Source organism: Triticum urartu, chromosome 7A, assembly GCF_056163025.1.
Source record: "Triticum urartu cultivar PI428250 chromosome 7A, HENAU_Tu73, whole genome shotgun sequence".
NCBI classification, from domain to species: Eukaryota; Viridiplantae; Streptophyta; class Magnoliopsida; order Poales; family Poaceae; genus Triticum; species Triticum urartu.
The window spans coordinates 60023104-60038777 of NC_141879.1; the positions used below are offsets into that span (position 1 = coordinate 60023104).

General features: G+C 46.0%; 1 protein-coding gene and 1 non-coding gene across 2 annotated transcripts; both read left to right on the forward strand.

Moving 5' to 3' along the window:
• Positions 1-245: 245 nt before the first annotated feature.
• LOC147957757 (uncharacterized) lies at positions 246-13706 on the forward strand. Its single transcript, XM_087535473.1, has 5 exons — positions 246-313; positions 10446-10448; positions 11513-11966; positions 12162-12447; positions 13666-13706. The coding sequence occupies exons 1-5, from the start codon at positions 246-248 to the stop codon at positions 13704-13706; spliced, it is 852 nt and encodes a 283-aa protein (XP_087391599.1).
• Positions 13707-14719: 1013 nt separating this feature from the next.
• On the forward strand, positions 14720-14792 carry TRNAA-AGC (transfer RNA alanine (anticodon AGC)). The gene has a single exon. It is a non-coding gene; the product is annotated as a tRNA-Ala (tRNA).
• Positions 14793-15674: the final 882 nt, after the last annotated feature.

The following is a 15674-nucleotide window of genomic DNA, read 5'->3' on the forward strand; positions in this document are numbered from 1 at the left end:
ATTTGGTCTCGTATAAAGTGGGCCAGCCCATTTGTGCGAAAGCTCCTCTCGTCCGTCACCCACCTTGAAATACTCCGGCTTGGTGCCCGAACATAACCGACAACCAACAGCTTTGGCTTCTCCCCTTCTTCCCCTCGCCGGAGCGCCAAGAAACCAAGAACCCATCCTCCCCACCTTCCTCTCCCCCTCTTCGCCGTGCAGGGCCCCGACGCCTTTGCTCTCCAGCGGTCCAACACCGACGACCGATGGAGCACTTCGTCAAGGGCCAGCACGTGCGCCTGCGGAGCACCTTGCTCGGCAGGTACCTCCACTAGTAGAAAAAGGGTCAAATGTGAAGCACATTAGTGCCGGTTTGTATTTGAGCCAGCACTAATGTATACATTAGTGCCGGTTCCAACGGCTAGCCAGGCCTCCATCATTAGTACCGGTTCGTGGCGAACCTTTAGCACCGGTTCGTGCCACGAATCGGTACTAATGAGAGTGGTGGCAGGATGTTGACAGAATGGGGCCCCTCCAGCCCCTTTAGTACCGGTTCTTGGCACGAACCGGTACTAAAGGTCGTCCTATATAAACCCTTCGTCCACCAGCACTCTGTTCTTCCCCCTTTCCCCTCTCCCTCTCCTCTGTTCTTCCCTTCTTCCTCTCGAGTTCATCACAAAATTTGCCCAAAATTTGTCAAGATTTGAAGGCCCTCATCCATTCAAATGATCACAAAGGTTAGCAACTTTGTCCTTTCATCTCATATTGCTAGATTAGCTCTTGCATTGGTTTATATAGTGATTAATTTGGGAGGATATATATATGTGCTAGTATTTGATTTATATGCAATTTGAGGTCAAAAATAACACTTAGTTTGCATATGTAGGTGTGGTTTACTTAGTGCCTTCTAAATCTCCATCGTAGCCACCGTCGATCGCCCGCACCGTCTCGTTGCCGGCACCACCTTGTGGTGAGCCTCTTGTTCATGAAATTTTATATAAAAATTGATGTTTGTGTGATTTGGATATATAGTTACTCGTATAATACGTTGTTTGTTATACATATAGTGCCATGGTTTTGATATCCGTCCCCGTCGGCCCTAGTCCTTGTTATGATTCGGATGTGGTATGTATATTCTCTTTTAAAACTAGTTGCATTTCGTGTTTATGACAAATTATGCCCATCAAGTTGACATAGAAATTTTTTCTAGGAGGTATGTGAACCGAAAATTCCAACCGACCCTATTGCCGAGAGGTTAAATTTAGTTGAAAGAGAAAACGAGTACTTGAAAGAAAAATTGAAAAGAATTGAGGGGGAGAAGATGGAATTGGAGTTGCATGTTGCCGATGTCGTCGATGATCACAAGATCAAGATGGAGAAAATGCGCTTGAAGATTAGAAAGATTAGAAAATATGCCATCGATAGTGAGGCTTGGTATCATTATGCTGTTGGATCCATTGTTACCTTAGTTGCGATCTTGATCATATTTGTTGTTGCATTTAAATGCTTTAGCTAGAGAGTTATTTGTTTGTTGGATTTAAGTGTTGTATGAACTTTATGTATGAACTTGTATTAATTGTATGAACTTGTATTATTTTGGTCTATTCGGTGTTGTGTAATGAAGATGAGCCGGCAATGGATGTACGATGACCGATGCTCTCCCGAGTTCATTAATGGCGTGCATACTTTTCTGCTTGCGGCTGAGGCAAACAAGCGGGTGGATGGTTTTATGCCTTGTCCATGTGCTCGTTGTAAGAATGGTCACAATTACTCTACGTCAAGAACCATTCACGTCCACCTGTTTAAGTCCGGTTTCATGCCCCATTATAATGTTTGGACCAAGCATGGAGAAAGAGGGGTTATGATGGAAGACAATGAAGAAGAAGAGGACGACGACAGCTATCCTGGCCATGGGTTCCCTGAATACGATGATACAACAATGGGGGAAGAAGCTGAGCCGGTAATGCGGGAAGAAGCTGAGCCAGCAATGCGGGAAGAAGCTGAAGAAGAGGCATCAGATGAGCCCGTTGATGATCTAGGTCGGGCCATTGCTGATGCAAAGAGAAACTGCGCAAGTGATTTGGAGAAGAAGAAGTTGCAGCGCATGTTAGAGGATCACAAAAAATTGTTGTACCCGAATTGCGTAGGTGACAAGAAAAAGCTGGGCACCACACTGGATTTGCTGCAATGGAAGGCAGAGAATGCTGTATCTGACAAGGGATTTGGAAAGTTGCTCGTAATGATAAAGGATATGCTTCCAAAGGACAACGAATTGCCCGAGAGTACATACGAAGCAAAGAAGGTTGTCTGCCCTCTAGGGTTAGAGGTGCAGAAGATACATGCATGCCCTAATGATTGCATCCTCTACCGCGGTGAGTACGAGGATTTAAACGCTTGCCCGGTATGTGGTGCATTGCGCTATAAGATCTGCCGCGATGACCCTGGTGGTGTCGAGGGCCGGCGCCCCAGGAAGAAGATTCCTGCCAAGGTGATGTGGTACGCTCCTATAATACCACGGTTGAAACGTTTGTTCCAAAACAAAGAGCATGCCAAGGCGATGCGATGGCACAGAGAAGACCGTAAGAAAGACGGAAAGTTGAGAGTACCCGCTGACGGGTCGCAGTGGAGAAAAATCGAAAGGAAGTACGGGAAGGAGTTTGCAGATGACACAAGGAGTGTATGGTTTGGTCTAAGCGCAGATGGCATTAATCCTTTTGGGGAGCAGAGCAGCAACCATAGCACCTGGCCTGTGACTCTATGTTTATATAACCTTCCACCTTGGTTGTGCATGAAGCGGAAGTTCATTATGATGCCAGTGCTCATCCAAGGCCCTAAGCAACCCGGCAACGACATTGATGTGTACCTAAGGCCATTAGTTGAAGAACTCTTACAACTGTGGAATGGAACAGGTGTACGTGCATGGGATGAGCACATGGGGGAAGAATTTGACCTAAAGGCATTGCTGTTCGTGACCATCAATGATTGGCCTGCTCCTAGTAACCTTTCAGGACAGACAAACAAGGGATACCGCGCATGCACGCACTGTTTGGACGATACCGACAGTATATATTTGGCTAATTGTAAGAAGAATGTGTACCTGGGACATCGTCGATTTCTTCCGAGCAGGCATCCCGTAAGAAAGAAAGGCAAGCATTTCAAAGGTGAGGCGGATCACCGGACGAAGCCTCGCCACTGTACTGGTGCTGATGTACATGATATGGTCAAGGATTTGAAGGTGGTCTTTGGAAAGGGTCCTGGTGGACAACCTGTTCCGAATGACGCTGACGAGCGCTCACCCATGTGGAAGAAGAAATCTATATTTTGGGACCTGCCCTATTGGAAAGACCTCGAGGTCCGCTCCGCAATCGATGTGATGCACGTGATGAAGAATCTTTGTGTGACCCTGCTTGGCTTCTTGGGCGTGTATGGGAAGACAAAAGATACACCTGAGGCACGGGAGGACCAACAATGTATGCACGGAAAAGACGGCATACATCAGGGTCATGCAAGCTACGCTCTTACCAAAGAAGAGAAGGAAATCTTCTTTGAATGCCTGCTCAGTATTAAGGTACCGTCTGGCTTCTCGTCGAATATAAAGGGAATAATAAACATGGCAGAGAAAAAGTTCCAGAACCTAAAGTCTCATGACTGCCACGTGATTATGATGCAACTGCTTCCGGTTGCATTGAGGGGGCTTCTACCGGAGAACGTTCGATTAGCCATTGTGAAGCTATGTGCATTTCTCAATGCAATCTCTCAGAAGGTAATCGATCCAGAAATCATACCAAGGTTACAGAATGATTTGGTGCAATGTCTTGTCAGTTTCGAGTTGGTGTTCCCACTATCCTTCTTCAACATCATGACGCACGTCCTAGTTCACCTATGCGAAGAGATTAATGTTTTGGGTCCTGTATTTCTACACAATATGTTCCCCTTTGAGAGGTTCATGGGAGTCTTAAAGAAATATGTTCATAACCGTGCTAGGCCAGAAGGAAGCATCTCCAAGGGCCGTCAAAATGAGGAGGTCATTGAGTTTTGTATTGACTTTATTCCTGACCTTAAGCCGATTGGTGTTCCTGAATCGCGGCATAAGGGCAGACTGGATGGAAAAGGCACGCTAGGAGGGGAACAAATAATATGTATGGACGGACATTCTCTCACTGAAGCACACTACACAGTTCTACAGAATTCCGCATTGGTAGCTCTGTATATGGATGAACACAAGAATTTGCTACGCTCCAAACACCCGGAGCGGTCTGATGACTGGATTACACATGAACAAACCAGGAGTTTCGCCAGCTGGTTGCAAGCACGTACCATGCATGACACCTCTATTGAAGATGACCTGTACTTGCTGTCCCAGTTACCATCTTTGAATATAATAACTTTCAAATGGTACGAGATAAATGGTAATACATTTTACACGATCGCCCAAGATAAGAAGAGCACCAACCAAAACAGTGGTGTCCGCTTTGATGCAGAAACCAAGACGGGAAAGGAAACATATTATGGTTATATACAGGACATATGGGAACTTGACTATCGACGTGGTTTGAAGGTCCCTTTGTTTCGGTGAAAATGGGTCAATATGACACGAGGCGGGGTAACGGAAGACCCGCAGTACGGAATGACAACAGTGGACCTCAACAATCTTGCGTATGCAGACGAACCATTCGTCCTAGCCAATGATGTGGCACAGGTTTTCTATGTGAAGGACATGTCTACCAAGCCAAGAAAAAGAAAAGATAAGGAAGCAAATGCATCGTACGATGAGCCAAAGCGGCACATAGTTCTTTCTGGGAAGAGAAACATCGTGGGAGTGGATGACAAGACAGACAAGTCAGAAGATTATGAAAAGTTTGATGAAATTGCTCCATTCACAGTGAATATTGACCCGAGCATCTCGTTAAATGATGAAGATTTTCCATGGCTACGACGCAAAGGGACAGACGCGAAGAAAAAGTTTCACACCCAAAGATCTGGGATGTGATCTGGGATGCAAGCAAATTCTTTCATGCATTTACTGTTTTTTCAGCTAAATGACCCTGAAGTTGAAAAGAATTTCTAATGAACTCAGAAAAGGATGAAAGTTGGCATGGCATCATAATTTCACCCACATAGCATGTGCAAAAAAGTAGAGAGGGTTACCGCAAAAACTGAATGCACTTCGTGTACAAAATGGTCAATCTGTTTCGAAGTATCAGGGTTTCGGACGAAAACTCATCCGTTACAAAGTCATTTCATTTTTTAAATAACTTAGGCATTACCAAATTGAATATAATGATAAAACAAACTAATATTAAACATAACAAAAAAGAATCACTGGAAAATGTATTTTTAAAGTTAAGTTATTCACAAACTAGTGATTCACACAAATTTCAAATAATTCAAAATATAAACTATTCAAATTAAAAAACTACCGGCACTAACTGAAAGTTTCTAAAAACTATCAAAAATATTCACAAAGAAACTCTAAATACAGCAAAAAAACAACTAAAAATAAATAAAACAAAATAAATAAAGCAGAAAAGAAAAACTAAATGAAAAAAAAGCCCACCTACTGGGCCACAGCGGCCTGCATACGACTAGAAACCCAACCTGTTATTGGGCCAGGATGCAGGCCCGCAAGCCCAATAGGCCCCACAGGGCAGCATAGAACATGTAGGCCCAGTAGGCCTGCTTTGGAGAGGAGCTCGAGAGAGCTACCGCACGGGGGTTTATAAACCAGTGCGGTCGCCCCTCGGCTAGCGATGTGGGACTAAACTTGCACACCGCACCTGCGCAAGCGCACCCCCTTTAGTACCGGTTCATGGCACCAACCGGTACTAAAGGGGGGGGCTTTAGTACCGGTTGGAACCACCACCCGGTACTAAAGGCCTGCCCTTCCCGCTGCTTGGCCTGGCCAAAACAGGCCTTTAGTACCGGTTGGTGGCTCCAACCGGTACTAAAGGTGGCTTCTATATATACAGCACTTCGCAAAATTTCATTCTCCCTCTGTTTTCTTCCCGATCGTTCGACGCCGTCGTCGCCCCCATCCTATGCCGCCCCCGTCGCGCGCCGTTGCCGTCGCCAACCCCATCCTCGTCGCCGCCCTCATCCCCATCGCCGCCCCTGTCGCCGTCGCCGCCCTCGTCTTCGTCGCCGCCCCGGGCCCGTCCTCGCGCCGTCCCCGCGTCGCCGCGCCCCCGTCACGCCCCGGCCCGTCGCCGCCCCGGCTCGTCGCCTCGCCGTCGCCGTCCCCCCGCTGTGAGCTCTCCCCCTCTAACCCCTCTCCCTCGCCCCCAGTGGCCACCATGGGCGCCGCTCCCCGAGCCCATATATACACACACAAGCATGCATGATGAACACACAGACACTGTTTTTAGTGTTAATTAGATCGATGCTTAGTGTTTAATTAGTATGGAATAGCATATATATATAGAATTTTGACATATGCAATGCTTAGTGTTAGATGCTTAGTGTTTTTAGTGAGCCCGGATATAATTAGTGTTTAATTAGTATGGAATTTTTTTATATAATGTTGTTTTTCTGTTTTTAATGGATGTATAGAAGTAGTTTTTCCTGTTTTTAGTGTTAGATGCTTAATTAGTATGAAATAGCATATAGAATTTTGACATATGCAATGATAGCATAATTAGTGTTACATTTAATTTGCATATAGTATTTGTTGTCGACGATGCCCGGCCCGCATCCTCGCCGTCGACCCGTTCTCGACGACGTCCTACTTCAGAGGACCCATGTCCGGGACTGGGCTCCGCCGGGCTGGCACTGGGAGGTGCTACGTTCAGGGGCGCGACGCTTGGTGAGGAACCCGGGTCCCGTCGTCGACCCTCATCTCCTTTGGTGGCATTCATGTGGGGCACTTTCGGTGCGGAGGGAGCCGGCCCCGCCGGAGGTGGTACGTCGCCGTGTCAGGGAGGAGGACGAGCACGTCCGTTGCTACATGGCTGCTATGGACGTCAGGTTCTCCAATACCTGGCAGGTTCTTTGGGGAGATCACCCGAGCTATGATCCAGTGATGGTTCCTTCTCTTTGGGTGTCAACCGCCCGCACCTAGATTACTCTGTAGTATTCGATCTTTATTAGCTAGCTAGCTAGTGATATATTATTTGAGACGATGTATTCGAGACTATATATATCTATTATTCGAGACGATGTATTGAGATTATATCTATTATTTGAGACGACGTATTCGAGATTAAATCTATTATTCGAGATGATGCATGTATTCGAGATTATATCTATTATTCGAGATGATGTATTCGTGATTATACTAAATTGTTTTATATTTCTTTTGGCATAGTTAAATAAAAGCTATGGCGGACAATACCGACAGAGAGAGAGAATAGACCATGTTCGATATCATACGCGGGCCAGATGATGATCAGAATGAAGAAGATTTTGACGGCTCCGAATTTCTAAACAACACCGGAGAGGGTGATATGATATTCGATCGCGACGACCGAGAAGATGAAGTCATGAACTACGACGAGGTATATATATTTATATAAGCAGGAATCTGGTGATCATCGCATGTTTTAAATGAGTTGAAGATATATTAACGAATCGATCTTTCTTCTTTCAGCCATCCAGATCGAGCAAAAGGACGAAACGAGGCCCGAACAAAAAGTTGAAGGAGGGCGTAAAGTACAATATCGAGGCATTCAAACCTAATGGCGAACCATTAGCGCCTAAGAAGATTGCGGACAAGTTCGTTCGTCAGTGCGGAGTTCTTGTGAAGGACCTACTCCCGATCTCCCTTCAAGAATGGAGAAAGCCAGCGAAGCCACGTCCAGATGTTACTTTTGTCGACGACAATAAAAAAAACTGCTTTGGGATACTCTCATGGAACATTTCACCCTACCAGATAATATGACAGAAGCAGATGTGCGGAAAGTCAAGGACGCTGCTTTTAGGAAGATGGCGGTTGCATTCAAGAACCACAAGAGAATGACGTGGGAGAAGTACGTCAAGGGAGGAAGGAAGACTCCAGTATTCGAGGGGATACTAGAGAATCAAAGTGCTCATTGGGACGATTTCGTGAAATTCAGGGATTCAGAATTAGCTAAGGAACGGTCGAGAATAAACAAGGCCAATGCCGGAAAAAAGGATAAGTTCCATAAGCTGGGGCCAGGTGGCTACGCGGTGGCAATGCCTAAGTGGGATAAGTCTGAGAAAGGGATGGAGGATGCAAGTGTCACTCCGGTTACTAAGAACTGGCCCCCCAGGTGCAGGACTTGGTTCTATGCGCATGGGGGGGAGTTGGACCCGAAGACAGGCAATGTTTCGAGGAAGGCATGTCTGAAGGGAGCCGAGGATGCGCTACTTGTTGCAATAGAAGAGGCTCGATCGGGGGTGTTCCAGCCCAACAGAGAGAACGACGAGCTTACGCGTGCCCTGGGAAATCCTGAACACCCGGGAAGAACACGAGGCAAGGGCGCTATTCCGTGGTATGAGGGGTTTTCGGACTGGAACGCGGACTACAGAACCCGTGCGAGAAAGAAGATTGCGGAGGACAAGAAGAGGAAGATGGAGGAGGAGCAGAGGAAGCGGGACTATGAACGCCTTCAAGGCCTAGAAGCAAGTCAAGCGGAATTGGCAGCTAAATTCCAGCGGCAGCAGGAGCAGATCGACTCACTTAGCCAGCAAAGGGGGTCTCAGCAGCTGCAGCAGCTAGCGGATGATCCAGCCTTGGATACCACCGCCCCATCCATGCCGAGAAGCAGCGTGGGTTCTGCCCCGGGCGACGCAGTAGTGCTGGATAGATACCCCATGGATGACATCACGGAGAACACTAACTGCGAGCTACACTTCAAAATGAAGAACATATCCATGAAGGTGGCGGACGCCGTTGCTTTTTCAAATTCCCCCGAGGCAACCTTCCATTGCAACCCGATTCCAGCGGGCTATGCTCGTGTCTTGGTTGATGAGGTGGCGGACCAATATTCGGGGCTAGAGCTTGACATTCCTGGAGGTGACGAGGAGCACACACTCGGAGATGCCAAACATCGTATCATCCTATGGAGAAAGGATTGCATCATTTTTCGAAGGCCACCGACACCGCGTCACCCGACTCCTCGTCGAAGTCCGCCATCGAGTCAGCAGACTCCCGCTCCTCCAAGTCCACCAACGCGTGAGGCCACTCCTCCTCCTCCAAGTCCGGCAAAGTGTCAGGCCACTCCTCCTCCAAGTCCGACACAGCGTCAGACGTCCACTCCTCCTCCAAGTCCGGCACAGCTTCAGGCCACTCCTCCTCGTCCAACTCAGCCCCGTCAGCCGTCTTCGCCGCCTCAGCAATCGCAGAAGAGACACCCCGCAGCTATGGTGCGTAGCGGTACGAGTCGAGGTCATAGTACAGGAAGTACAGGCGGAGCCAAGCGATATAAATATGGTCCAAACCTCAGTACTCCTCTTCCTGTGAGGGCTTACGATAGGACCGAGGAGCAAACCAATTCCATAGTGCGGGCAGAAGTTGACGCCCATTTTGGACCGAAACCGCCACCGCCGCCAAGGGAGAAAGTGCCTGTGGAAGTAGTTGACCACTTCATTCGTATGGCTCAACCACCAGCTCCTAAGCCTGTTGACTCAGACTATGAGCGCCACATCAGGAAGTTACATCGACAACGTCTACAGAAGGAGGCGAGCTCGAGCTCGAGCAAACAACAAGCAGCTGTCAAAAAATGCGGGAAAACCGTTGCCCAGCTGGGAAAACAGGCGGCGCAATCGATCCCCCCGCTTGTTGTGCCGCCAACAACACGTGACAGTACGCGCGCCCAATATTATTGTGGCCAAACAGTTTACGTTCCCGAGGTGGGCGATGTGGTAATAACCCAGGAGCATATAATGCAGGCTGAAGAACTCAAGATCACTGTTGGACAACTCCTTGAGATCGAGGACATGCCTCCGATTACAGAGGAGGAAATAAAACGGAAATTTGTCCGGGGCCAACCTTTGATCGAGCCAGAAGATGTCAAGAAGCTCCCAACGAGAATGTATGAATTGCATCAATGGTACATGGACATTTGCAAGAGATCCGATCGAGAGTCCCTCATGGTATATGTCAAGAAGGATGATTACTACCATGAGAAAGCTGTGGCCGTTGAGTATTCTGAACTGTTTCAGTTATACAATCAAGACGCACTCGACAAATCTATCATCAGTTGCTATTGTCTGTAAGTGATTTCTTTCTGTAATTTAAGTCTCAAGCTAGCTGTAGTGATCCTTTTGATCAATCATTACGTGTAATTATCCTCACTATATTCTTTTCTGTGGTATTATGCAGGATGAAGATGTATGAAATGAGAAAAGGTGGACGCTATGGCATTGGGCTCATTGACCCAAACACCGTTAATCAATACACATGGAAATTAGATCCATATTATGAAAAAGAGGTAGAGGAGAGCATGCTAGAGTTCTTGAAGCGCCTCAAATACAATGAAGATATACTACTTCCTTACAACTTCGAGTGAGTCACACTTTCTTGTACTACAAATTCTCTGTTTTTGCCTACTAGCTAGCTACATGTTTTTGCTTACATATGCCCACTTAATTAAGACATGCAAACGTGTGTGCATGCAGATTTCACTGGATCTTGTGTATCATTAAAGTTGACACCGGAACAGTTGAAATACTGGACTCGCTACTCACAACAAAAGCTAACTACAACATCTTGTATGGGATAGTCAACAGGTAATTTTAATCATTATTTATAACTACATATCTCGGCCTATTTAGTTCGTCATTTCATGATATGAACTATTTAATAACCCCTTTATTCATTTTCTTTGTTGGCGGGTAGGGCTTGGGCAAGGTTCATCAGTGTCACGGAAGGCGAATGGAAACCACAACTGAAATGGTTTCGATCCAAGGTAAGTAATTAAGTAGTACTATAGCTAGCTAGCTAGCTACCATCTCTTTAATTATCATGCTTGATTAATTATTATCTAATCAAATTAAATTTCATTCTCGTAATAAAGGCCCTGAAGCAGGCGCAGGGGACTGATCTGTGTGTATAATGTGTTTGCGAGAACATTCGCATGATGGTGTCCGAAAGGAGCAGATCTCAAAGACAGGAATGGGTACGCTTGTCAGAACACTATTTACAATTTTTACACCATTATCGATATCTAGTCACACAACTAATACACATGCATATTGATCTCCTTCTTAACAGTTCAATGAGGTGCGGGACAAGCTCCTACCAACGGAGCGCGTACAAGCACTTCAAGAGGAAATAGCGGGATTTTTGCTCGACCAGGTCATAAATCCGAAGGGAGAATACTATTACCCGCTACCGCCCCCATCGACCAAGTCATGAACCACTTCCAATTGTCTCGTGCTCCGAAGGCACCAATCAGGCTATAATGCCACTGGCTCCGAAGGCAACATATGCATATGTAGGAGAAATTGTGTATATAGCTATACATGTGTGTATGTGTGAATTAATATGTTGGTTTGTGAGACATGATTGATGATATATATATGATTGGTTCTACTAGAAATTCTATATATATATAAATATAAATATAAATAGTGAGGACGGGGATAGCGTATCCCTCCAGGACCGCCGGGCGTCAGTGAACTCGGCTTGGGCAGTCGAGTTACACAACCTGGATGATTATGGCCCGCACGTGCTCCTCTGCAGCGTCGCCTACGGTCGCTACCTCGCCGCCACGGATGCGCGGGCGCTGGTCGGCCGTGGGCTCCGCGTCGAGCAGCGCAACTACGATGATACGGATTCGGATGGCGACGTCAAGCAGGACGATCTGGAGATGAATGCCCTTCTATGGCGCGTATTCCGGATGCAGGGCAGAGACGGTGTGCACCTTCGCAACGTCAACGGGGGATGTCTCCTCGCCACTGAAGTGCTCGGCCACTACCGTGGCAATGGTGTCAGTGCCGAGGACACCCAGGTCATCAGCACGATGATGAACTGGGTCGTGGAGCCCATCCCCGCCATGGCGATTCTGCCTGAACTTCCGGTAGAGGTGAGTCCGCCATGCCATGTCCGCTTCTTGATTCTTCCCGAATTTGCGCGAATTTGGTTCTTGGATAGTTGAATTTGCGCGAAGATGCATCGGAATTTGATTGCAAATCGTGTAAATTTCGATTGCTTGGGATGGGAGCGATTCTTTGATGTGATGATGGTTCTTTCATTCTTTGCAACCCAACTCCAACTGCAGGTTCCCCTCCCCGTCGCCATGTTGACGTCGCGGGAGATCGAATACGTGTGGCTGAACGCCGACGAGGACAGTGTCACCGATGGCTGGTACCCATTCGATGAGAGGTCCTTGCTCCACCTCAGCACCAAGCTAGCCCTGCATCTGTCCGTGGAGTCGGGCATGGAGGGCATCCCCGACATCGTCATATGCCTCCCTGCCCGCAGTGGCCGGCTTCTCACACTCGTCGTCGACCTGCCCAGCAGCGAGCAGGACTTCCGCGTCGTCATCATCAACGTCGGCTCGCCTGGTGAGAAGCCATAAACTTCTCCTTTGGCTTCAGTTGTTTCGATATTTTGATTCTCAGTTCAGTTGACTGCTAATCTGCCTCTCCTCTGCTGGAGTACTCTGCTAGTCTGAAAATTATGAGAATTTACTGAAACCGGTCTAGTCTGAAACTTTTGCTGATCTGTTTCAGTTAATTACGAGTTCTGACTTGGTAATGGTCTCAAGACTCTGAACAATATTAGGATTGTAGACATCGTGACAGTTGCTAAAATCCACACTGAAACTTGATATGGAGAGTATTGCTTTCCATTCTGCTCTGCTTTGATTCAGATGATCCAGTTATTCTGTTTAATACCATATATGTGCCGGTAGCTAGCTAGTGGAATACTTGGGAACTTGAAAACCCAAACCAGTTTAGTCTGCCTAGTTCAGTTTCACAGAGAAGATAAATCTTTCTGTTTTTAGCCTACTGTAATTGTTTCGAGTAACGCGTGGACAAAATTCAGGTTCTGTTCCACAGCACATTCTCTACATTGTTTTGAGGTTTTGTACATCATCTTTCTTTTTGATCTTGTGTTATCTGAACCTGTTGTAGTACCTATGACACATGATGCCTAACTGCTTATCTCTTTTTCTGCTAATTCAGCCCACACGGCGCTGTGGTACGCGGATGTCGATGCAGAGTAGATAGAAACCAGAGTCAGGACCTCTTGAAGTCGCCTTCCTGTCCACCTCTTCAGAAGCAGCGTCGCCTCGGACACGATGACATTAGAACCCAGTTCCTTTTGTTGATATATGGGTTCATGAAAACCCAGCAGTTTCTTGTGTTTCTGCTAGCTAAACTTGCTTTCCTCAACTGACAGTAGGGCAAGTATTTGCTCTGGCATCACGGTTCTAAAATCCTGAAAGTGTTCAAAAAATAGTGCGTGACATATATTTGTCTGTAATGAGTTGACAATGGCCAGTACTTCAACATTGCTAGCAGCATTTTTTTCTTAGATGAAGCACATATGTGCTGGTCCTTACAATGAGTTGAGCACTTGAGTTTTGTTGTTCTGCTTAGAGTTTTAGTTCATCAGCAGAGACTGAATTTTGTGTTTTGACAGAGATTGAATTCTGAACATTTTGTGTTTTAACCTTGAGTTTTGTGTTTTTCTTTTTTATATTCTTATCTAAACTTGTTGCAGCACCAGTTACGCATGAAAACCCAAACCAGTCCAAGAGTTTTATGCTAATTCAGCCCACACGGTGCTGCGGTATGCGGATGTCGATGCAGAGTAGAGAGACACCGCCCTAGAAGTCGCCTTCCTGTCCACCTCTTCAGAAGTGTCACCGCCTCGGACGCGATGACATTAGAATCCAGTTCCTTTCATTGAGATGTGGATTCAGAAAAACTCAGCATGCAGTCTTGAGTTTCTGCTTAGCTAGGCTTGGTTTCTTCTTCTGACAGTATATGAAACTATTGCAGAGGACGGGGGTTTTAACCTCCTTTTCTAAAAAAAGACAGTATATGAAACTATTAGCTTTGCCATCACATTCTGAAATTCTGAAACTGTTTGACCATGACACTTGCCATTAGTCTGTAAAAATGCGTCGACAATGGCCACTACTTGAACTTTGCTAGCTGCATCTCTGTTAGATGGTGTCGGTACAGATGTGGTGGTTCTTGCACTGAGTGGGAACTTGAGTTCTGTTGTTTTGCTTAAAGTTTCAGTCTATCAGCAGGGAGTAAATATATATTTTTTACACCAGCAGAAACTGAATTTGTTGACAGATATCGAATTCTGAACATGGCAATGCTAATGTGCCCGGACACGACTTGCTGCATTTTGCTGGGATATTTTTTGAACAAAATTCAGATCATATCCCACAATGCTGTAATAATACTTGTTTCTGCACATTCACATGACGACATTTTGCTTCTCTTGTTACATTGACGGACACTGGAAACGTTGCAGAGTCACTAAAATGTACTCCCTCTGTAAACAAATCTAAACCCTCCTACATTTCTTTAAGGAGGGAGTATGTTTTTGGATTATTTTCTTTCTTTTTGTGAAAGGGAGGCAAACCCCGGTGTCTGAAATGTATATCTCGCGTACAAGACGAATTCCACTAATCTTGCATCAAAAATAAGAGAGGAAGAGAAAGTTGGAATTACTCATTGTCACGATTTACATCCAAATTGAACAGTCTTCAGTGAAAATGGGTGTCCATTTGCAGTTCTGCACCTGCTTTGGTTAACATTGTTTTTGTATGAACCTTGCCTCCGGAAGGATTTGTACAGTGAACAGAAAGGGGATGTAGCTCAGATGGTAGAGCGCTCGCTTAGCATGCGAGAGGTATGGGGATCGATACCCCACTTCTCCAATTTTTGTATGCAATTCTCTGTAAAGAAAAACTAACTTGATTCTTGACTTCACTTTTGCAAACTCCAAATCTCCCAAACACGCGAAAAATCCTTCTAGACATAAAAGTAAAAACAAAAATATGCGCACAAATATATCTTTTCTGCAAGCCAAAGCAGTGCAACATTCTGAACATGGCTGCGTGCCTGGTGTGCCGTCCTTTGTATGCTCGATTTAGCATATCCCGTGCCTGGTGTGCCTTTCCTTGAGCAATAATCAGGTTGTATCCCCATAATACTGTAAGAATAATAGTTTCTGTACTTCTCCAATATCTGCTTTTTGTTTTGTTTTGTTTTTGCACATATGTAATGTACAAATTCTTCTCCATAATACTGTAAGAATAATATTTTCCTTGAGCAATAATCAGGTTGTATCCAAATTCTTCTGCATTTGGTTCATTCAGTTGCCAAATCTCGGCAATGCAGTATCAACATCAGGACACAATTACAGCATTCCAGTAAAAAGACTGGCTATTATCTACACCAGTGGGCTTCTGCTACCGTATCCATCAGTAAATTCAGTTCCTCAAATGCTGGGCTCAAGGGATGAAACATGAGATATAGCCATGAGGAATCGAGAAAGAGGAGGTGCTCCTCTGTTTCTCACATTTTTTTGGTACCTAGTGCCCGCCAGCAGTAGCTCATACCGCTCGGGTTTCTCTGGTCACTTAGGACGTGTTTGGTTGCCGTTTGCTACAGGGCTTGCATCGCATACACTTCTCAAACCAGCCTGGTTTAGCAAAAACAGGCTCTAATACGCCATCTGCCAGTTGTTTGGTTGCCTGCATCTAGTGTCCCTGCATTAGGTAATACCCAAGTGCATTTTGTTTGGTTGCCTGCATTGG